General features: G+C 38.9%; 1 protein-coding gene across 4 annotated transcripts in view; it reads left to right on the forward strand.

Annotated features, from left to right (window-relative positions):
- Positions 1-23,480, forward strand: part of MARK3 (microtubule affinity regulating kinase 3) — a 73,863-nt gene that overhangs the window by 38,423 nt on the left and 11,960 nt on the right. For all 4 annotated transcript variants that reach the window (XM_063290395.1, XM_063290397.1, XM_063290396.1 and 1 more), the window contains exons 8-14: positions 330-566; positions 683-802; positions 4,523-4,622; positions 4,832-4,944; positions 13,439-13,592; positions 17,601-17,818; positions 20,283-20,386. In XM_063290395.1, coding sequence (XP_063146465.1) covers positions 330-566; positions 683-802; positions 4,523-4,622; positions 4,832-4,944; positions 13,439-13,592; positions 17,601-17,818; positions 20,283-20,386 — 1,046 coding nt within the window. The remainder of the gene's footprint in view (positions 1-329; positions 567-682; positions 803-4,522; positions 4,623-4,831; positions 4,945-13,438; positions 13,593-17,600; positions 17,819-20,282; positions 20,387-23,480) is intronic.

Raw genomic sequence — 23,480 nt, forward strand, 5'->3', positions numbered from 1 at the left:
TCAGAAAACCCTATTACCAGAACCAGTACAGGTTGAGCTATCTTAGGAGTTTTGTAAAATTTCATTATGAAACTTCTGCTTTCAGAAAAATCAGCTGTTTTTGCTAGGGTATCATAAGGATGAGTCTTTATTAAGCAGTAGCATATGATAGGATATATTTTACATTCTGTTTGTGTTTCCAATTACCAGATAATGTTCAGCTTTTTATCTGTTAAATCTTATTAAATGTTACATAAACTACATCTTGAAGGCCATCAGATAGAGGAAGCTATTTATTTTTTGTGCCAAGAATCCCCCCACAAGTCTTATCACATTATTTTTTCCTTTAGGCTGAAAATCTATTACTTGATGCAGACATGAACATTAAAATAGCCGATTTTGGTTTTAGTAACGAGTTTACAGTTGGAAATAAACTGGACACATTTTGTGGCAGCCCTCCCTATGCTGCTCCAGAGCTCTTCCAGGGCAAGAAATATGATGGGCCTGAAGTCGACGTTTGGAGCTTAGGTGTCATTCTTTATACTCTTGTGAGTGGATCGCTGCCTTTCGATGGGCAGAATCTAAAGGTATGTACCTAATTTATATTTAAAAGGTGAGGGAGGGGAGACATTTTTGTGTCATTTCACAGCTATATCAGCATATTGACTGCTTTCTGTAATATTCTCATCACTCTTGATTTAAGGAACTGAGGGAGAGAGTGCTAAGAGGAAAATACAGGATTCCTTTCTACATGTCAACAGACTGTGAAAACCTGCTAAAACGTTTCCTGGTGCTAAACCCAACTAAAAGAGGCACTCTTGAGGTAATAGCGTATTTGATAAACTTACTCTTATTTCAATGTAACACGTTTACTAGACTTAATTATTTTTACATTTATTTTTGCGTAGAATATATTCCTTGCTAGCTTTTATCTCCCAGATGTCCCAAGTTGTTTTTCATTATTTGAGAAACTCAAGTCTCATTGTTGCTGGCTGTACAAATGTTGAATAGTGTGCTAGAAAACCATGGTGCTGTGCAGTTTGACTGAAATCATTGTATTGTCAGTTATGAACTCTCTTCTTGGTGCTTTTAAGTTTGTGAATTTTGTAGAGGTGTTGTGTTCCACCTAAAGTGTTCTTTGCGAGTCTAAATCCAACTGAATGTCTTCATTATAGCAATCTAATACTGGCCAGTCATTAGATTTATTTTTGTACCAATGCACGACATAAATTGGAGCTTTGGCAACAATTGTATTGGGGCTTCTAATGTTAAATTGATATTTTAGAACACTTGTTTAAAACAGTTTAAAAATTGTTTAATGTTGCAGTACTGTAATCAAACATTAAACATTGTTTAATTTCCTCTAATATTTCTCTGTTAAGTATCTTAAGTTTGAATCCTACATGACTTTAGTTGAATCTTCTCAAAATAGTCCTTGTCCATTCTTAGAAGTTCTCTTTTGCTCTGTTTTTGCTGAGAGTGGAACATTAAATTAAACTAGAAATAAATAAAATTAAATCAAACTCATCCTTCCCTTATGAAAGAGAATTACTAAAGCACCCAGGCCACAAATCATTCAAAATGAAAATATGCTTCTTCAATTAAGGCTTCCAAATATGAAGTCTGGAAAAATGTTTTCCATACCTTTTTAGTGATTGTTTTGTTTGATACTGAACATTATATTTGTTTAATGTATTGTTTATCATGTATTTTATTGCTATTTTTATTAACTGCATTAAGATGTTTTGCCCTAATATTTAGATTTTGTTTTCTGGAAGAAATTAAAGCAAAAGTAATTTATATACCCATGTTGTGTCCATGTTAGCCTTTATAATCTCTTCTTCCTATGAAATCTCTTGTTGAAAACAAGCATCAAAGTGATTTATGAACATGATTTTAGTATCAGAGAAGAAATCTGTCTAAACCATTTGTTCCAATGATAGTCAGCAGGCTGTCTCTGAGAAGCCCACAAGCAGGACACTGCAGTCAAAATTATTCAATCCCCACTGCAAATCAGGTTGATTGTCAAAATGTACAGACTTTCAGCTGTTTGCAGTGAACAAATCAAACAAAAGCCATTGAAATGGCTCAACTCAACGAATGCTTCAAGTGGTGTCCCCAGAGTCAACTGAAAATGAAGCTTATAATGACTTCTCCAGTCTCAAAATTATTCAACCCCCTGAATAGAATCCGTCACAACAGCACACATGCAGTATGCAAAACAGGTGTTGTCTCAAGCACACCTGAGGCAACTAGTCAAGGGCTTCATTAGTTGCACCAGGTGTGCTTGAGCTGGAACACATGAAATACCAACTGCCTAGGGGTTTGTTGAGTGTCACGTTTGAATGCATGTTAGAAGTACATTATGGCTAAGTCAAAAGAATGGTCCAGAAAGGTAAGAGAGGAGGTCATCGTCCTTCACAAACAAGGAACAGGATACAAAAAGATAGCGAAGGCACTGAATATTCCTAGAGACACCGTTGGAAGCATATCTTGCAAGTTCAGAGTTAAAGGAACAGTGGTGACACTACCTGGACGGGGCAGAAAAAGGAAGCCGTCAATGACTGCAACCAGATTTCTGAGAAGGCAGGTGGAGAGAAAACCTCGGGTGGCTGCAGAAGTTATTTAATAAAGATCATTCTCTAAGAACCTGTCTGGTGCTTAGTCTGAACAGGACAGAGACAACATCATGCCGTCTGTAAGGAAGCTGAAGCTTGGGTGTCACTGGACCTTCCAACAGGACAATGATCCCAAGCATACCTCAAATTCCACTAAGGCTTGGATGCAGAAGTAGTCCTGGAAGATTCTACAGTGGCCATCACAGTCACCTGACTTGAACCCCATAGAAAATCTCTGGTGGGATTTGAAGAAGCAGCACGCAAACCCAAGAATATTACTAAACTGGAGGCCATTGCTCATGAGGAATGGGCTAAGATTCCTCAGGAATGCTGCCAGAAGCTGGTGTCTGGCTATGCATCTCGTTTGCAGCAGGTCATAACAGCAAAAGGGTGCTCTACTAAGTACTGAAGATGCTTGCCATGAAGGGGCTGAATAATTTTGAGACTGGAGAAGTCACTTGCATTTTCAGTTGACTTTGGGGACACCACTTGAAGCATTCATTGTGTTGAGCTATTTCAATGGCTTTTGTTTGATTTGTTCATTGCAAACAGCTGAAAGTCTGTACATTTTGACAATCACCTGATTTGCAATGGTGGTTGAATAATTTTGATTACAACTGTACCTGGGTTGCAAAAATCTGGAAAACACCCACTGCCATTAGTGGTTGTCGAGATTTTTGCAGCCCAGATATTATCCTTCATGTTAGTTATATTATGTGAAGGAATCTTAAGTACCGTGCTGGTAAATGTTTAACAACCGGCTCTGCTGGTTCTGCCACTGCGCTGCACTGATAGCAGCTGAATAGCTGATCTGCACGCTTGGCATAGTAGCTCAGGTCTTGCGAGCTGGTACAAGCTGGCTCTACCACACCACTGTACCATACTACCTCAGAATTAAGAAGAAAAATGTAACAAGCTAATTCCTCCACAAACCATCCTATTGGTAAGCTGTTGGTGAAAATAATGTCTGTTAGAATGTACCCTTGGATACAGCCTTTATTGTTTCATAGCAATGGAAAAATGTCATACATGAAGTGATACTTACAGTGAATCAGCAGGCTTTTTGAGATCCCTTGTGAGAGAAACGTCTGTACTCTTTTATACAGTCTCTTAAATGGCAAAAAGAGAAAAAGTTACAGATAGAAGATATTTAAGGAAAAGGACTACAGCATATCTGAAATTTAGCATTACAAGTGATTCCCTTTGATTGGAGCCAATCTCTTGACCTTATGTCTTTGCTACAGAATGATGGAGGGCATCATTAGTAACATGCCTCCCCCTTCTCTTTCTTCTGAATTGTGACCACAGAGATTATAGCCACTAAGGCTTGTCTGTTTTAGCAGCAAGCATCCCATCTCATTCCTAGGAAGAAGTCAGAGATTGTTTAAATGGTCCATATTTCTCCCTGTTTCCTTTGGGGGGGCCACATCTTCCTCTCTTTGGATCAAAGTGGATCTGTGTACCAGAAACATCCCACACTTTGCTTCCTTCCCCAGTAAGTGTCCGACAGAAGGTGATCCAGCAGTTACAGTCGTGGGGGGACGTGATGGGCTGCGATGGAAAGGCTAGGTCACAGAATCATGAAGTTTCAGTATAGGCTGAACTAGTTCGTAGTATATACCCTCTTTATCTATCATTCTAGCTTTCCATTGCTAGAATTTAAAATCTACATCTGGCGTGTTAGCGTGCAGAATAGCAAAGTAAGATCTGGGGGAAATGGTATTGCCACAGATTACAAATATATACTATTTATTTTGCTGTATGTAGGATGAAGGCAGTGTGAGTATTGGAAGAAAAGGCAAGTGCCAATGCTTATTCCTCAAATAAGGCAAGCTTACTTGCCTTCAATTACTTAAAGCATTAAGTTATGAGCTTTACTAGAGATTTTTGTTCCTGTTAGAATAATATAAAAACTGTCTTTGCAGCAAATAATGAAGGACAGATGGATCAATGCAGGACATGAGGATGATGAACTTAAACCTTTTGTGGAACCAGAACTAGACATCTCAGACCAGAAGAGAATAGGTAACCAATGGATGAGATAGGAGGCATGAATACTTAATCAAGTAAATTGTGTACATTGTAATATGAGATATTGCTTCCTTAAATGTGCAAATTTAGACAGGAGAAAGATCTTGGCCATGATAATATTTCTGTAAATTAAGTTAAATGTTCTGTTACAAAATTTCTAATTTATATAGTATGCCAATCAAACCTGGAAACTCCTTTTTTAGATATTATGGTTGGAATGGGATATTCTCAAGAAGAAATTCAGGAATCTCTCAGCAAAATGAAATACGATGAAATCACTGCTACATACTTACTATTGGGGAGGAAATCATCAGAGGTAAGTAAAATTTGCAAGGTAACATTGATTATTATAGGCTGAATATAATCATGAAGCATATTATTAATCCTTCTTAAAAATTTGTACTGTGTGTGTGTTCAGTATTGAGCAACACAAGTTAATTCCCATCTCAACTGTGCAGCAGTTTTTTTTTAAGTTGACACATTAATTTAAGGCTTGCAGCAACTCATTCCCATCATGGTAAACTATGGTGTAAGATATCTCAACCAGCTCATAGCCTTGGATATAAAAACAAATGATAGTTTGGCTTAACAAGCATCTTAATATACTTGAAGTAGTATATTTAAGAAAGAACCAATTTGGTGTAGTGGTTGAGGCATAAGGCTAGAAATGGAGATCGTGAGTTCTGGAACAGTAGTGCTTCTATTTAAGCAAGGTTACATTTTCTCACTGTGCTTCTGTTATTTTACATGCATCTATTTCCTTTTTATAAAAGGGGAGAGAAAGTAGGTGAGGCACCCCAAGCATTTTCAGTACTGATAAACTGAAGATGATGGTTATAGAAAGAAATTGCTAGAGTTATTTATTTATTTGTTTGTTTGTTTTATTCGATTTCTATAGCTGTCCATCTCAGCAAGTGACTCTGGGTGGCTTACAAGAATAAAACTATAAAACAGTTAAAACAATTACAATTAAAACGATTAAAATACAAAATGAATATACTTGGCTACCAAGTAAGCAATGTATGGATGTTAATATAATCAAGAAACGGGTCCATTAACACGCTTGGAGCTGATAGCCTGCTCTTACATTGGGTCTCTATGATTAAGGAAGATGCCCATGCAAGATGTCAGATGTACATCTTCATTTTAGTGATGCTGAAGTACTATAAGCACTAATTAATTATTCAGTGGCAGTTGCTAACTGATACTAAACATGCAATGGTAGGGGAAGCACTAGTGAATTTTATGTTCCCCTATAGCTCTTTGAAATTGAAATCTGTCTCTCTCTTTTTTTTTTTCCTAGTTTCTAATTGGAATTAGGGAAAAAGAAAATAACCACAGCAGCTCAAAATGTTGAACTGAATGATCATGTGCCATCAAGTCGTTGTGGACTTTTAGCAACCACATAGATAGATTTTCTCCTTGAACTGTCTCTAACCTGGTCTTTCAGGTCTTCCAATGGTGCACTCATCGTCACTGTAACTGAGTCCATCCACCTTGCTGGTGGTCATCCTGTTCTTTTCCTTTTACCTTCCCCAGCATTAGATCCTTCTCCAGAGAGCTAGGTCTTTGTCTAATAAATCCGAAGTAGATAATTTGAAGCTGGTCATTTGTGCCTCAAGTGAGAACTCTGGGTTGATTTGTTCAGTGATCCTTTGGTTTGATTTCTTGGCTCTCCACTGTATTCTCAGGGGTCTTCCCCAACACCAAAGTTCAAAAGCATCAATACTCTTCCTATCCTGCTTCTTCAGAGTCCAACTTTCACTTCCATAGAGTGTCACAGGGCATACCATGTTGGATGGCTTTGGAAGAAGCTTCTGATAATTCTGGGCTTTGTCAGTTTGAATTATTTTCAGCTGGATGCTTTATGGTAGGATACCTGAAGGCTGCATACAGCCTCCCAGCACACTGCAGTTGTGCAATCAGAATTTGGTGGCAAAATGCCCTAATTTTTGCAGTGGCTCCCCCCCCACCCCCCAGGTTTAAGGTAGGAATAGGAACAGGAAGCCTCTGGCAAGCAAAGCGCTTAACCCCCTTCTTGAACTTCCCAATCCCCTGACCAGTGGCCTAGGAAAAGCAGCAAAAATAGTAATTTTGGTCTGTTTTTTTTTTCCCCAGGAGGTGTTAAGGTTGGGAAAACTCTTGTTCCTGTTACTACCTTTAAAACTCTCCAAAACGATTGGAAATATTTTAGTTCTCCCTCTTCCAGTGACAGTACCACTACATTGAATGGTTTTCTGCAGCACTTCTAGAAGGTTGGGAGGCTGATTCATGCCCTTCTGACCCTGAAGTGGTACTGCCCCACCTTATGATAACAGCTGTTGCTTGTTTAACATTACTTGTAGAGTAGTGCAGAAGAAGGCAGTACATTACACATGCACAGTACTGACATTTATTTTTAACTAGTTGCAGAGGCCATGTACTTTAAGTATATTGTGTACCATTATGTAGTGTGCTATATATTTTATAATATAGTGAACAGTGTGCAGGGCAAATAACTTTGATAGACTGTTACAGCACCTGTTTAGAGACATCCTTTTACTAATAAAGTTTCAACCAGTTTTAGACAAATATATATGAAGCAATACTGCATATTCCTCTGTCACATTTGTTCTTCAATGCAAGAAAAATATAATCCAAATATGAAGAAACCAGAGAGTCAGCAAACCAATATATATTTGCGTTGGTGTGATGGGGTGTTTTGAGCCTGGTGGTTGTAGTGTGCCAGTTGAAATTTTTTGAGATAAAGGGAGCCTTTTTTTTTTTTAAGTAGACAGGCAATGTATAAAGCAAGGGGCGGTGATACACAGCTCTAAGAGTAGTGAGAAGAAAGTATGGAGTGATGGATGAAGAAGGAAGATCCTGGAGGATTGGAAGAAGGTATAAAGTATCTTCTAGTAGGTAGAAGATATAAAAGTTGGAGGACAGGCCTTGTCTGGAGACAATTTTTACCTAAATAACTGGGAAGGGGGCAGGCTGCAACTGTAGAATTGTGCTGTGCTGGAGGACAGTTAATGGAGTGAGCACCAACCGTACTCTGTGCATGGGTGTAGAAACATATGAGATTGCCAGTGATACACCTACTGGCTTCACTATTGCAGTCTCTGTAGCCCCTCTACTGCCTTTTTGTCTTTTCTTTTGTCTCTTGCATTGTTGGCTATAATCTTTGGCAGCGTATTTAGTTCTGGGTCTTTGCCATTCCCCACTTTTGCTGTAGTTTAACATTCTCCTGACAAGATTGGCAAGTCACCAGCTGAATATGTCCTTCTCATTTGTGAAATGTGGCCCATCTCTTGCTAGGAGTCCTTCATGCAGATAACACAACCCATGGTTAAGGAACTCAAAGCCTTCTTGGAAGGCTCATCTACTGTTGCTTATTTCCAGAATCTTGATCTCTCTTAAGCCATGGTCCTCAACTGATAAAGATTGACAAAAACACTCCCAGAGTGTTTCCCGTTCCTTCACCAGTTACTTGCTTACTTATCAAACTCCAGTTTCATGGTCTCTGAAGATGTGTTCAAGATCTCATGTTATTTTTCCTCTCATACTTCAATAGGCTGTTGTTGTTTATTTGTTCAGTCGCTTTCAACTCTTTGTGACTTCATGGACCAGCCCACGCCAGAGCTTCCTATCAGTCGCCACCAGCTCCCCCAAGGTCAAGTCCGTCACCTCTAGAATATCATCCATTCATCTTGCCCTTGGTCGGCCCCTCTTCCTTTTGCCCTACACTCTCCCTAGCATCAGCATCTTCTCCAGGGTGTCCTGTCTTCTCATTATGTGGCCAACGTATTTCGGTTTTGCCTTTAATATCATTCCCTCAAGTGAGCAGTCTGGCTTTATTTCCTGAGTATGGACTGGTTTGACCTTCTTGCAGTCCAAGGCACTCTCAGAATTTTCCTCCAACACCACAGTTCAAAAGCATCTATTTTCCTTCTCTCAGCCTTCCTTATGGTCCAGCTCTCGCAGCCATATGTTACTATGGGGAACACCACTGCTTTAACATGCAGACCTTTGTTGTCAGTGTGATGTCTCTGCTCTTAACTATTTTATTGAGATTTGTCATTGCTCTCCCCTCCAAAGAATGAAACATCTTCTGATTTCCTGGCTGCAGTCAGCATCTGCAGTAATCTTTGCACCTAGAAATACTAAAGTCTGTCACTGCCTCTACGTTTTCTCCCTCTATTTGCCAGTTCTCAATCAAGCTGGTTGCCATAATCTTGGTTTTTTGAGGTTTAACTGCAACTGATTTTGCACTTTCTTCTTTCACCTTTGTCATAAGGCTTCTCAGTTCCTCTTCACTTTCAGCCATCAAAGTGGTATCATCTGCATATCTGAGATTGTTAATGTTTCTTCCAGCGATTTTAACCCCAGCCTTGGATTCATCAAGCCCAGCACACCGCATGCTGTGTTCTGCATATAAGTTGAATAGGTAGGGTGAGAGTATACAACCCTGCCGAACTCCTTTCCCAATCTTAAACCAGTCTGTTGTTCCGTGGTCTGTTCTTACCGTTGCTACTTGGTCATTATACAGATTCCTCAGGAGGCAGACAAGATGATTTGGTATCCCCGTACCACCAAGAACTTGCCACAGTTTGTTATGGTCCACACAGTCAAAGGCTTCAATAGGAAAAGATAGTTATCAACAGGTTTGCATCTCAGGTGCCTGTCACTACATCCTGGATATGGGCAACTGGAAGATAACATACTTCCTCAATGTTGGATTAGGTCTGTGCACAAAAGCCTCTGTTCTTCTCAGTAGGGAGTCACCTACTATCACAATATACCTCTTCTTCCTCAAAGTGGTACTTGAGTGTCATCAATCCATGGGGGTGTCTTCTGCCTTGTTCTGTGAAGCCAGGGTTGGCATGGCTTGCTTAACTGGCTATGCATTTCTTCCACACTGAGATTGTGATACCAGTTCCTGAGTTCCATTGGCACTGAGTACCTCATGATCCTCTTGTTTCTGTAGGTCACATGTTTCCATTTGTCTTCCTCTTCATGTTTTGACATTCACTTCTGCTCTTCCTAAGGAGTTTCACCCGTCCTGTTCTGGAACTTTTCACCTTTTGCCTTCCAGCTGGTGTAATTTTGGTTCTCTTCAGGCAGGAGATCAATATGAAGCTTTCTTTACTATCTGTGTTGCTCTGGAGTAGATTGGAGTCTCCCGGGCACACTCTTCTACAAAACTCTCCATCTAGCTCCCTTATTAGTCTCCTGAAACTGCCCCAGCAAGCAAACATAGCTCCAATCAGCAGCAGCACAACAAGCAGTCAGTAGTGGTGAAGTTATCCATCTTTACCTCTTTGGTTTTGCCACTTCCTTTTTCCTCTTCCCTTTCCTCAGCAACACATAAAACATTCCTGTTTATTCACTAACAGTGGTATACACTCTGGGTTTAACCTTGGAGCAATTGATGTGATCTGGTGGTATCATCAGTCATTTGTCATGGCAGAATGCTTTTTAGTGACCTTGAGGTTTATTGACACCATAAACCTCTGCAAAGGAGAAGACTCTATTAGGATAGCTCACCTCAAGTGCCTTATGGATTTGACTGGCATTTGGAGAGTTTCCCATGATTGAATAGGCTGCTTTACCATACGCATAATCTATCTCTGGAATACTGAAGAGATAAATTCACTGTTTATTGGTGCCCCCAATTGGCCGCTCCCTATTAGTTGATCCAGGGAATCAGCACTGGTGGGAGAAAAGAAAGAAATGCAATCAAATACGAGCATGAGCTTTGGTTTTGGCCTAAACTGTGGCAGTAAGGGTGGTGAAGCATCAATATTTCTTTGGCCTTATTGCATCTATAGAATGTTGTATAGCTTTTTAAAGTGACCCACTGGTTGGGAATGATGGGCCAGAACTTCCAGTGGTTTCTGTTTACCTTTTGCTAATCTCTTTTCTGAACAGAATCATTCATACTCGCTCAGGTGCAGCTGAGCAGGGTCCCGTGAATTGATAGGAGTGGTGCCTTGTGATATCTTCTGTGATTAATTTGAGCTGGTGGATTCTGATGGAGCACACAGGGTTCTCCGGGATGAGCTCCACAACAAATGGCCTGAATTCCTTGCTTATTCAATCAGCCAGGGAGGGATGAAGGGCTACATTCAGGAAGTGGTGAATGCCTCTTTGAAAGAGGGGACAGTTCTACTGGCCTTGAAAAAGGAAATGAACCATCTCTTCTTGAAGGTGCCATCCCTTGATCTAGCCAATATGGACAACTTCTGCCCCATCTTCAGCCTTCCCTTTTTGGGGAAAGTGTTGAAGAAGGGCCCATCTAGAGGACCTTGGAAGGATAAATTAATCTCGTTCCTTTCAGTCAGTATTCAAAGCACAGCATGAGATGGACATTTCATTTGTCACTCTTGTGAATGATCTGTGGTGGACTTGAATAAAGAATGTGGGTCTTCTGGTGCCGCTGGGTAGTTTCATCTGTAGCATCTAGACCACCTACAATGGTGGGAATTGGAGGCATTGTTCTGCAGGGGTTTTGCTCCTTCCTAAGTGGGAAGTTCTAGTTGGGGGATCAAACCCTTAGCCACTTCACTATGGGATGTCCCAGAGCTCACCCCTCTTTCCCATTTTGTTTAAGATCTGTATGAAGCTGCTGGGAAAGGTCAGTATACAGTGAGGTATCATCAATATGCAGGTGATATTCAGATAGAGATACACACAGCCCACCACCACCCTATGCCCATCCCTGGGCAAACAGGAGATGTGATAGAGATCCTGACCCATCAAAAGCTTTAAGAGATTGGGTGGAAAGAAACAGGGTTAGATTTAATCTCGGTATTGGCATTTGATCCAAAAGTTGTCTGATAATAGAGTACCAATGGAATTATCCTAGAACTAGATGGTGTTGCACACACCTGAAAGAGAAGTTTGTAATCTGCTAAAGCAGTAAGAGGAAGCTGTGGAGAGGAGAAACCTTGCTCAGCTTTGTGGCCAGTCTTGGAATGGGATACAACAGCAGTGATCATTCATGTTGTTGTGACCTTTTTGTCTGGACTATTCTAATTCATTCCACCTGCAGCTGGTCTTGAAGTCTGTTTGGAAGCTACAGCTGATGCAAAATACAGCTGTCCACCTTCTGATGAGTGAAAACCATTATAGCTATTTAATACCTCTGTCATGAGAGCTGCATTGACTGTCAGTCCACTTCTGAGTGCAATTCCAGGTACTAGTTATTACCAATAAAGCCTTACATGGTTCGGTTCCTGGGTATCTCCAAGTAGAATCTGCCAGCCAATACAGACTGGCTAAAAGGTTATGTTTTAGGTCCCCGTCCTCTGGGAACTAAGAAGAATGAAAAACTAGCTTTTTCTGTTACAAACCCTCCCTAACAGACTGCCCCCAAAGTTAGGGTGTCTCCCTCCCTATTAAAATTTAGGAGGGCTATTAAGATACTGCTGTTCTGCAGAATCTGAGAGAGAGAGCTCTGTGGTTATATATATATATATGCATACTGTTTAGCTTGATTATGTTGGTATTATTTTGATTTTATTCTTTTGTGGCATTACTGTATTGTATTTAAGCCACCTAAAGCCTAGGTGTCAGCCCTTCAAGGTAGCCCAGACAAGAAACTGAAACAATGAGTACTAACACTACCTTTGTTGTAAGGATTCAGTAACAGGATCTTGCAAATCTGAAAGTACTTCTCCCCTCCCTTGCCTTTACTTTCTGGAGAGCTAGGCAGGGTCTCTTCTTTCTGTGGGCTTGGATATCTTTTGTTTGACCATTTTCTAGGCTGTGGCTCCTTTCTCCAGTCTCCCAAGGTTATTCACACAGCCTGTTACACTAGGATTGAGGGGGCATACAAACTCAAATGAGTAAATAAACAAATAAAATCTGTGGAGTCCTTGGTGCTCTCTGAGCCTTGTTGTTTTCTTGCAGATGTTTCATTGCCAGGCTAGGCAACATCTTCAGTGCAAAGAGGGAGTGGGCCTTGTTCTCAGTTTATATACCATGGCTTGCCCTGCTTGTGTTGGTAGGAGTGTTGTTCTCTCCTTGGGAGTTCTTTGATTGGGCTGTTGTTTGCTGCTTGGTTGATTGCCTGAGTTAATAGTTCCTTGATTAGGGTGTCTTGTGCTGTTTGATGGTTCATCTGGTGTTAATCCTAGTGTTGATTTTTGCATATGTGGGTGTTGATTGCTGGCAAGGGAGTGTACTGGTCTTTTAGCTTTTCTATTTTAGCTTTTCTGTTATTTCTGTGAAATAAAATCTGTCAATCAGTCATTCAGTCACTCAAGCTATGTGTATGAAGCCCTGTGCACTCAAGTGATCTCAGCTTTGTCTTGTAGCTTCTCTTTACGACTGGAATCTCCAGCTTTCTACCCATGGGCCTCAAGCTTATTTCTTGGTGCTTCACAGCTCCTTATTTGGTTTAAAGAGTTGCAGACAGGTGCTACACTCGGTCCTCCATGTGTTCTGAAACACCTTTTGGCTTTTGAATTCAAAGTGCTACAGAGCCTTAGCTTAGGTTATGGTCTTTTGCTTTTTCCCTGTGTGCAAAGTATCCTACCATCTAGTCAATTCTGTATTATTTAATGAGCCCTCAAGGGACACATGGACTGGGTTCACATATTATACTAAGCCATGAATTCTTTTAACTATGTTTGGTAGAATAACCTATAATGACTAGCTTCATACATCACACTAATCCAACCCCCCTTCCACCAGTGTATTATAGTTTAGCATGATATGTAAATTCAGCCACTAAGAATTAGACTTAGTTTTCTTTATATTCTTACTGTGTGTAGATCCATGTTTCTGATAAGCTAACCTTTGTCCTATCTATTTATATTTAGCTGGATGCTAGTGACTCAAGCTCTAGCAGCAACCTTTCTCTTGCTAAAGTCAGGCCAAGTAGTGATCTCAACAATAGCACTGGACAGTCTCCTCATCACAAAGTTCAAAGAAGTATATCTTCTAGCCAGAAGCAACGAAGGTACAGCGACCATGGTGAGTGACTTTGCATTGTCTCAGAACTCTTCTGTTGTAGGAAATCAACACATAAGTGTAGAGGTAGAGTCTCTGCCTCTAGAGAAAAAGAAAAGGTTGTGCCAAGAATGAACAGTTCAGCATATGGCTAATCAAGAAGGTTTGAATTTAACAGTGGAGGCCAGCTGTGTACTACAGCTGCTCGTTTGCAGATTCAGGTACTGTTCAAGACAACAGGCTGCAAATGTTGATGCCAAATAAATTCTGAGAGCTAATAATGGGGTATTTGATGAACTCCTATTCTATAATATATATTTGGGCACATGTATGTATATATTTGTGCCCAAATATCTTTTCATTATAGAATAGGAGTTTATCAGAGATGGTATATTGCAATATCCCTTGCTATTTCCATTATCCATAGTGCAATTTTAAAAATGTATTTTTATACTATATAGTTTTACTTAAAGCTTATCAATAAGAACAAATATTTATATTGAACAGCATGCTTAGCTAATGGATTAGTTTAGTGAGCACATACTTTTTCAAGATTTCTTGCCACAGAAGCCCTTTTCTTTTGGCCCCTCTGTGTGAGTGTTTATATGTATGCGTGCACATGTGTGCCTTTTGTTTTCTTTGGGAACTTCATGTTTACTCATACTCTCATTTCCTTTCTTCTGTGGGGAATCTCATTTATTTCACAAAGTTTCTAGTTATTGCAGAGCAACAACTCAACAAAATTTGCTTTGTATGATGTAATAAAGCAGACGTTACCTTATTTCACATGCGTTTGAAGGCTTAATCGCGAACTGAAAAAGATTACTCTTCTCTTACTCAGTTTCTAAAAGTTGTGTGAACAAAATTAAAAGCTCCAGCTTCTTACACCAGTACAGTTTATTACAAGGCAAAGAAACAGTTTGCATTTGAATTAATTTTCTAGAGGCTGTATACCTTCTGCCCAGATACCCACAACCTTAAAACATATTAGAAAAGCTGATAAATCTTAAATGGTTCAAATGCTGTGGTAAAGTATGTCTTGGTTTTGAGGTCATTGTGATTTTATTCCAAATGTGGCAACTTCATTTTGAAGAAGGGGGTCTTGAAATGTTTAAACTAAGAAAAGATTATGTTTATTTGGATTAGATGGGAAGGCACATGTTCTTTTGTTGCCAAAATTGTGTGTCTCTCTGAGGTTGAATTTTTAGAGAGTTATGAATTGTAATTCTGCAGGGAGATTTCTCTATGATTTGCACTTTCAGCTTCACCTTTTTGATTAAATTAGCAGACCTCGCAACAAAATACATATAAAGTGCAGATCAGATTATAGTAATCTCCATTACCAGCTGCATAAAAGCAAAATTATATTTAAGAGTATAAAATTTTAGCTTCGATCCTCATTGTTTTTAGAAATAAAATGGCTGCAGATTCTGCGACAAGTTCATTTGGAGCAGATAAAAAATCTGTAATAGTCATCCTGTATACAAAATGAGAAATGAATTACATCTCTGTTACACATTTTTTGTGTGATGTAGTTAAGGTGTTGTACTGGCATTGGAAGACCCAAGTTCTAATCCACTCTTAGCCACAAAAGTTCAGTAGGACATCACTTTCCCAGCCTACTTCAGAGGAGTGTTGTTGTGGAAAAAAGAGGGAACTATGTATGCTACTTTGAGCTCTTGAACAAAAGGAATGGTATAAATTTCATAAATAAATAAATTATTAAACTCTTTCTGGAGCTGTTGCTTATTTCAATTTCTGTGGGTTACTATTTTAATTTCTTCTTTTTCTCCAAAAGAGCTAATGTTCTTAGCTCCATAATCAGGTGTCTAAGAGTGAATTCCTATCTAACTTTAAAATACTAATGTCCTAAAACTAGTTTTGCTTGAAATTAACAAAAAACTTAGTCCATGTCTAATTGCAAAAGTGACTTTATTTTGTTGAATTTTGAAATTTTACATATTTAGGTTGCTAGATAATGCAAGATTAATTTTTATAGGCATATGATAAAAGCAGCAGTTAAAAACATTATATAATTTATATGGTAACATCCTCCTTTAGTTACATGCTGATCTAATGGAAGTAATGATAAGTACTACGATGAGAAACCAGAAATAATAAGTAAAGGCACAGTTTTAATACTATCAAACCCTGGATTTTATAGAGCCTGTGGCTGCCTCTAATCTCAGAGTATTGCATTAGTAGTTCTTCCTTTCATCTCTAGCTTATCTCCCCACTCAGTTTCAGAATCTGCTCTGAAATTTGGAAGAATGGAGCAGATTTGAGAGCATCTTGGATACTACAGAGGAAGAGGTTTGCAATACAAAAACAAGTAGAAAAAATGTGAAATAGCAACAGTATGCATTTGCCCCAAGATAAATTATGATGATGGTGAAAAAGAGAAACATAGTATATACATATATACACTCTGAAACTTACATAACTGCATATATTTATAAAGATCAGTTATACTTTATAGCTTTTTAGAAATGCTAAAACCATGTTTGTTTATTTGATTTATTACTTCAACTGCTCCATTTTTGAAGACTCCAGGTGACTTACAAATTATAAACATAAAACACAATATCCTAACATAAGAAGAAGACCTTAATGTGACACTATTCAGACAGCAAGATCTTCAAGCATGCCCAAATACACTGAAGAACTATGTTTACAAAAAGTATAATAGGGAAAAAATAGTCCAAATGTTCAGGGGGGCGGGCGGGGGGAGTAGACTATTCCCAAGGTAGAGGGCCATCACTGAGAAGGTGCCAGCATGGGGTCCTTGTAGATGGCATTCCTTCAGATCTGGGACCTTTAGCAAGTACTAGATCTTACTGAGTAGACAGATTTAACTTGGAGAAGACTTTTTATCTTGGAGAAGGCATGTATGGCTTTAAAAGTGACCACCAGCACCTTGAAATTGAATTTGACTGCATCCAGTGCAGGTCCTTCAGTAGTAGTGTGTGAATCTACATATTGCTATAACCACTCAGGGCACAACATGCTGAACCACCTTAAGGTTCCACGTGGTCTTCAGAGGCAGCCCCATGTAAAGCAAATTGCAATAGTTTAGTTGCGAGGTAATAAGGGCATGAGTGACCAAGAGCTTCCAGTTCCAGAAATGGCTGCAATTGATGTACAAATGATATTGTACAAAGGCTCTCTTGGCCACAGCTTTCAGCTGCTGTTCAACCAGAAGCTGTGAGTCCAGGAGAATCCCAAGATTGTGAGCCAGCTCCATCTTAAGGAGCACAACCCCATTGAGAGTCAAGGGTGGACTATCTCTGAAAGCAGTTATGACTCTACAGCCACTCCATCTTTACTATAAGCCTTTTCCTCCTGTCCAAATCTTTCAGGCACCAGATCAGTTCCTCCACTAAATCTCCTGCATGGCCCAGAGTGGAGATGCATAGTTGTGTATCATCAGCATATTAGGAGAATCACTATAAAACAATACCACCCACTCCCAACCCTTAGAGCCAGCCCAGAAGGACACTATAGCTGATAGTATGGAAAGCCACAAAAGATCAGGTTGCACTCCTCCTATGCTGGCACCAGTAGAGATCATCAACAAGGGTGACTAGTGAGGTTTCTGTCCAACAGCTAAGCCTGAAGCTTGACTGGAAAGGGTCGCACTAATCCATTTCATCCAGGAATTTCTGTAGCTGTAGTGCAACAACCTTCCCTAAAAAGGAAAAGTTGGAGACTGGTTGATAGTTGTCTAAAACAGGGATCAAGTGATGGCATCTTAAGGCAGGAGGCAACACCTCATTCAAGAATGTATGTTCTTAATTGAATTATCTTCATTCTTACAATAATTAGGACATGTTTCTAATTTTTAATACTTGGGTTTCAGAGAGCAATGCTGCACTAGTAGCAGAAGACAAAAGAATTGCCCTAGAGAGTGGGGAGTTAAGAAAAGGAGATGTATTGTTGGTAATGTCCCTCCTGTATTTCTTAGGTGTTAGGTTTTCATAGATACTTTGCAGTCATAATATGTCAGCTATTCTGTTTTGTTTTGTTTTTAAGCTGGTCCATCTATTCCTCCAGTAGTAGCATATCCCAAAAGAAGCCAGACTAGTACTGCCGACAGTGACCTCAAAGAAGAAGGGATTCCGTCAAGGAAGTCTAGCAGCAGTGCAGCTGGAGGAAAAGGAATTGCTCCTGCTAGCCCTATGCTTGGGAATGCAAGCAATCCAAATAAAGCTGATATTCCTGAGCGTAAAAGAAGTTCTGCTACACCTAATGTAAGTTGTGGATTTTCTTTAAATTATAAGAGTATCTTACTCTTCAATCAACCTTATGCTTTAGGAGCAGTTTGGGGCAAAACACATACTTTTTTTAAAGTTTATTAGTAAGAAACATGGGTACCTCAGGCCTTTTAAATCCTGTGCTATAATCATTATTCTATAAATTAGATTAGTTGCCTATTAATTCTGTGACTCTCACCATAGTTTGCGGGTCTGGATATGCTTGTGAGAGTCCGTTGGTTAGTTTGTTCCTTCTGTTACAGGGTTTTTAAATAAGGGGTTGAGACCCATCTTTTTAACCTGTACTTTTAAAATGCATTTCATGTTTCCTGGTGGTGTTATGGTTGTGGGGTTTTTTGGCATGGCGTTTTCATTTATTGTCTGTCTGTCTGTCCATCTTAGTGACTTTGTTAGAAAGGCTGTATAAAAATACTAAAAATAAATAGAATCCATTAAATCAACATGCTTTCTTCGGAGTTCCATATAGAACAGCCGTCTGTTACAATCCCTGATTTTATTCTTCCAAAGACTTATCTCTCCATCTTTGTCCAACTCTAAACTGTCTTTAGAATTTTCGTTTCAATCAGTAACACTGCTCAAATAATACAATAATACTAGATACTGAGGACTGTGTCAAGTTATTGTACCGCCCGCCGCCTTATCCATGCTTGCCATGGACTCATAGAATTACGGAGTTGGAAGAGACCATGGGGATTGTGTACTCCAACTTCTTAAAAACCTCCAGAGATGGAGAACTCAGGAAGTCCATAAATAGATTGTTTTATAGATCTTTCTGTCATGATAGTTTTTCCTTATTTAAACAAAATCTGTTTTTAAATTTATTGTTTATATAGCCGCCCATCTCATAAAAATGATTCTAGATAGATGCTTCCAATGTGCTATATTCCCTTGTCTCAACAATAATGTTAAAAAATCTCCCACAGTTAAACGGAAATTGTGGTTCTATAATCTATTAAAAATCCTACAGTATACTATATCTAGACATTTCATTAGCATATAGCTTAACCAGATCTTAGTGAAAACAGCCATTGCAAAACTATTTCATTTGTGACTTCAGAACTTGTCATAATTTCTTAAAAATTGAAGCAGATAAAGGGAATCATAATGGAATGGCTTGTTGCATTTCTGGTCCAATTCTTGATTAATTGCATTATTCAGAGGGAGAAACTTTCCAGTATTTATTGTTTCCTCTTAAGTCAAAATGGGTGCATGTTTTTCCTGACAGTAAGCCTTGACTCCCTTAAGCAGGGAGTTTCAGAAAAACACCTATTTCTGTTTGATTGACTATTCTAAAGCCTTGACTGTGTGGACCATAAGAAATTATGGCAAGTTCTTGGTGGTAGGGGGATACCAAATCATCTTGTCTGCCTCCTGAGGAATCTGTATAACAACCAACTAGCAACAGTAAGAACAGACCACGGAACAACAGACTGGTTTAAGATTGGGAAAGGAGTACGGCAGGGCTGTATACTCTCACCCTACCTATTCAACTTGTATGCAGAACACATCATGCGACGTGCTGGGCTTGAGGAATCCAAGGCTGAGGTTAAAATCACTGGAAGAGGGGCCGACCAAGGGCAAGATGGATGGATGATATTCTAGAGGTGACGGGCTCAACCTTGGGGGAGCTGGGGGTGGCGATGAACGACAGGAAGCTCTGGCGTGGGCTGGTGTCCTAACAGCCAGGAACGACGCTGAGACAAGGAATAGGTCTCTAGTGTTTATTACTGCTACATTAGACAGAAAATCCTAACAAACTGAAGAAGCGTGAGAAAAACCCAGACAGATAAACCCCAAAAGTTAAGGCGGGTCTGATCTGTGTCTCTTTGAATGGCTGCTTAACTCCTCAGTACTACGCATGCGTTTTCCCCCCTGGATAGGGGCCCCCTCCTGCTCACCATCAGTACTCATGACAGCTGGTCCATGAAGTCACAAAGAGTCGAAAGCAACTGAATGAATAAACAACAAAAAGCCTTGACTATTTGCTGCGTATCTCTTTTTTAAACAGTCTGATATCTGATAATTCCACACTTATTCATGGAAAACTGTTCACTGACTTGGACATATCTCCCCACTGTTTTTCTGGAAAGAGGCAAAGAAATTATTTAACTTTCATTTTTGTGCTATTGCCACCAAATGAAATATTTTAAATGGGCTTGTGGTTATTTTTTCTTTGTCTATATTTGTGTTTCTGTGTTTGTATCAATATTTCATCATGTATTGTCCAGAATTTCTACCTATACCTTTTCTGTTTTTACTTTCTTTAAATCAACTATTAATTAACTATGCTTTCTTTGCAGCTGTTACCAGTACCTGTTTTAATCTTAACTTGTTTTAATCTAAGTTACATATTAAACATGATCAGATGATTTTATACTAAGATTCTGCTATGAACCCTTCCATAGGAAATCAGTATAAATGTGCTTTTTCTTTTCTCTAGAGCAACACTACACCTGGAGCCATGACACGGCGAAATACTTACGTTTGTAGTGAACGAACAACTGCAGACAGACACTCGGTAATTCAAAATGGCAAGGAAAGCAGGTAAGGGTTTCTGAAAGGAGGCTTAGGTACCTATTTCAGGATTTCATTATTATTGAAAGCATATATGTAAACGGATGTTTTATAGTCAAGAAGGTAAACATGAAAAAGGCAAACAAAACAGGAATGTGCAAAATTCTGTGTCCTGGGCATGGAATGTTCTGGTGTTTCCTAGAGTGTTATGTTTTTTCTCCTGGAATGTGCCAGATTCTCCTGGAATGTGCCAGAATATTGTTGGGAACATCAGAATGTTTCATGCTTGGAATGAAGTTTTGCACAAAATTATTCAATAGCTGAATTACTTAATTTTCAAAGAGAATATTTATAGCTCAGGGTTGAACTGTGGAGTCCTTTGTGGTCTCTGAGCCTTGTTGTTTTCTTGTAGACATTTCATTGCCAGACTAGGCAACATCTTCAGTGCAAGTTCACACTGAAGGTGTTGCCTAGTCTGGCAATGAAATGTCTGTCAACAAGGCTCAGAGACCACAAAGGACTCCACAGTTACTTAATTTTGTGATTACATAGTTTGGTGTATCCTGATTTATCATCTTTGAAAATAAAATAACGTATCTTATTACTGTACATATGTTAAAAGAATTATTACTATGAGACAGTGAAATATTTATGTAAAAAAATGTCTGCCTCTGAAGAGTAAGGTGCATATTACACCCAACAATAAATTTATATTTGTTTTCAGTCTCTTCTGAACTTTCAAAACATACAAATAATTCTTTTCTATTGACACCTATGTGCATTCACATTCTATTATGTATCAATATATAATACTGGGATTTCTACACAACATGGCGGTTTTTTGCCTTAACAAATAATTGTTTTTTTGATCTCCACCTGATTTTAGAATTTAACTAAAATATTTTTAATAGGTATGTGATTGGCTCTTACATTCTAAAGTAAGGCAGAATGTAAATATGAGCAGAAAGTTATCCCCCCCGCTCTCCTAGCATCTTATCTAGAGGATCCTACATCTTACAACAGCATATTTTGGAGAGACTGCAGGAGGAGGAAGAGAGTGGGGAGGTCCTTTTATTTAACCTAACATCTCTTCCTGTAATGTTGTAATCCATCTTTAGCAGAAGTAGAATCTCCAAGACACTGTTTGCACATCTTTTGGGAATTTGTATGTGTATGTTTTTTTAAAGCAAAGAAAATAAATAAAAGGGTATGTATATATGTGTGTTTTTGGAAGGACAGAATAGATCCTTTTTTCCTAATATTTATTTGATTATGCAAAGAGGAAATAAATTGTGTTATTTTGCTGCACATTGATAGTAAGCCTGCTCAGTATTTAAAAGACTTTCAAATAACCTTCTTTTCTGCTGGCAATACCAGAAAAATCTGCTGCCTTTTAGCTATGTCCTGCTATCTAATATGGGCAAGAATGTGGCATATAAATAATAAAAATTAACAAATATGTAAGTGATTGATTGGAGAAGGCAGGTGTTAGTGTAAACCACTTAGATAAAATATGATCATGGATAGGAAGTCTTGCAATTTTTGCTCAAGAAGAATTCAGCAGGAATCCGAATTCCTTTATAGCCCTTTGTCTATTATATATGGTTCTTGATTAGTGTGCCGTTGATAGGGTGATCTTTGTTACTTTGGAATGTAAAGTATTAAAATACATTTAAAGTACCAATTCATTGGAAAGGATTTGAACTTTTAACAGCATTTCAAAGAAAAGATACTACTTAGCAGAGTATCCAAACTCAAAAACAGAAGAAAAGTAGAAAATAAATAAGAATGCAGAATTCATATGGACAGCTTGAATACAGACAGACAAATGCAGGAATGAGGGCGAGGTATATTGTTGGGATGATTGATAGTAGTGTAATTGTTAAAAAGATAAGTGGAAGAGGCATAAGGCATCAGCCAAAGGGAAGGGCCTGTGTAATGGTGGTACACAGCTAAGCAGAGTAAGGAGAAAGAAGTCATGGGAAGGTTGCTTAGCTAGTAGGGCATGTTGCACTGGAATAAAGTGCAGTGACGGCAATGGCAGTGCATGGCTAAGTGGAGGTAAAGAAAAGGAAGAAGCAGGAAAAAGAGGAGGAACAGGATCCCAGATCATGTGGAGGAGGAGGGAAGAGGAGGTGAGATGCAGAGCTTGGTCCTACTTGCCCTGTAAAAACCTTAACCCCAACTGAATGGTCTTGCCAGACTTCCAAGCCACAATGTGTGTGTTCTATGCATGAAAGAAAACACATTTTCATTGTTTGCACATTCCTAATACCAAACTATATTAGCCACTGTCCAGTTCAGGATAAAGAAGTAAAAGGGTTATGGCTGGCAAGTAAGTCAACCCCCCTTGTGGTCTGTTAAGCCTTGGTAAGTTTGATTATGAATGAACCTGTGGCCATAATGTAGGATATTTGGGGGGTGAGGGGCTTGCTTGCTTGCTTGCTTTTTGCAACTCAGTAGCTTGCATGTTTATCACTGGTTCATTGTATTCTTTCCACCTGTGACTGAATCCAGCTCTGACTGAAGAGCTGACTGAAATGCTCATATATGCAGCTCACCCCAATACATACCTGATATTTGGCTGTGACACTGTCAATATTGGCCTCTCTCTGCATGTGAAAACCGTTTTCCCTCCTGTAAAGAATGGCACAGATAACTACATGTGTCTATACTAAATGCTTTCATTCATATCAAACTAATTGGCATCCATTGTCTCTCCCCCCTCCCCAGTCCTTTTTACAATTGCCTTGTGGAATAATCCTTTCTTAATCAATATTTTAAGTATTCTTTATCCCTTTGGTACTGCCAAAAATCCTTTCAATCTTGCCTTGCATTATAATCAGCTTTGGGAATATACTAGAATTAACATTTTAAAGTGTTTTTAATATGTTTTTCTTCTACAAAAATACTTTGAAAATCAGAGTTTGTTTGTTTTTTGAAGAAGGAAGTTGCATTTAATACTTTTCTTCTTTGCATTCTGTTTTTAGTCTTAAAATCTATACAAAGCCTGTTTTTTCCTCTACAGATGGATTTTGAATTACCATTTTGCCTTTTAATATATTTTTATGTTGTAAAACTTAATATAACTATATACAGAAATAACGCTTCTCCTATATTATAA

Source organism: Candoia aspera, chromosome 1 (assembly GCF_035149785.1).
Source record: "Candoia aspera isolate rCanAsp1 chromosome 1, rCanAsp1.hap2, whole genome shotgun sequence".
Lineage (NCBI taxonomy): Eukaryota > Metazoa > Chordata > Lepidosauria > Squamata > Boidae > Candoia > Candoia aspera.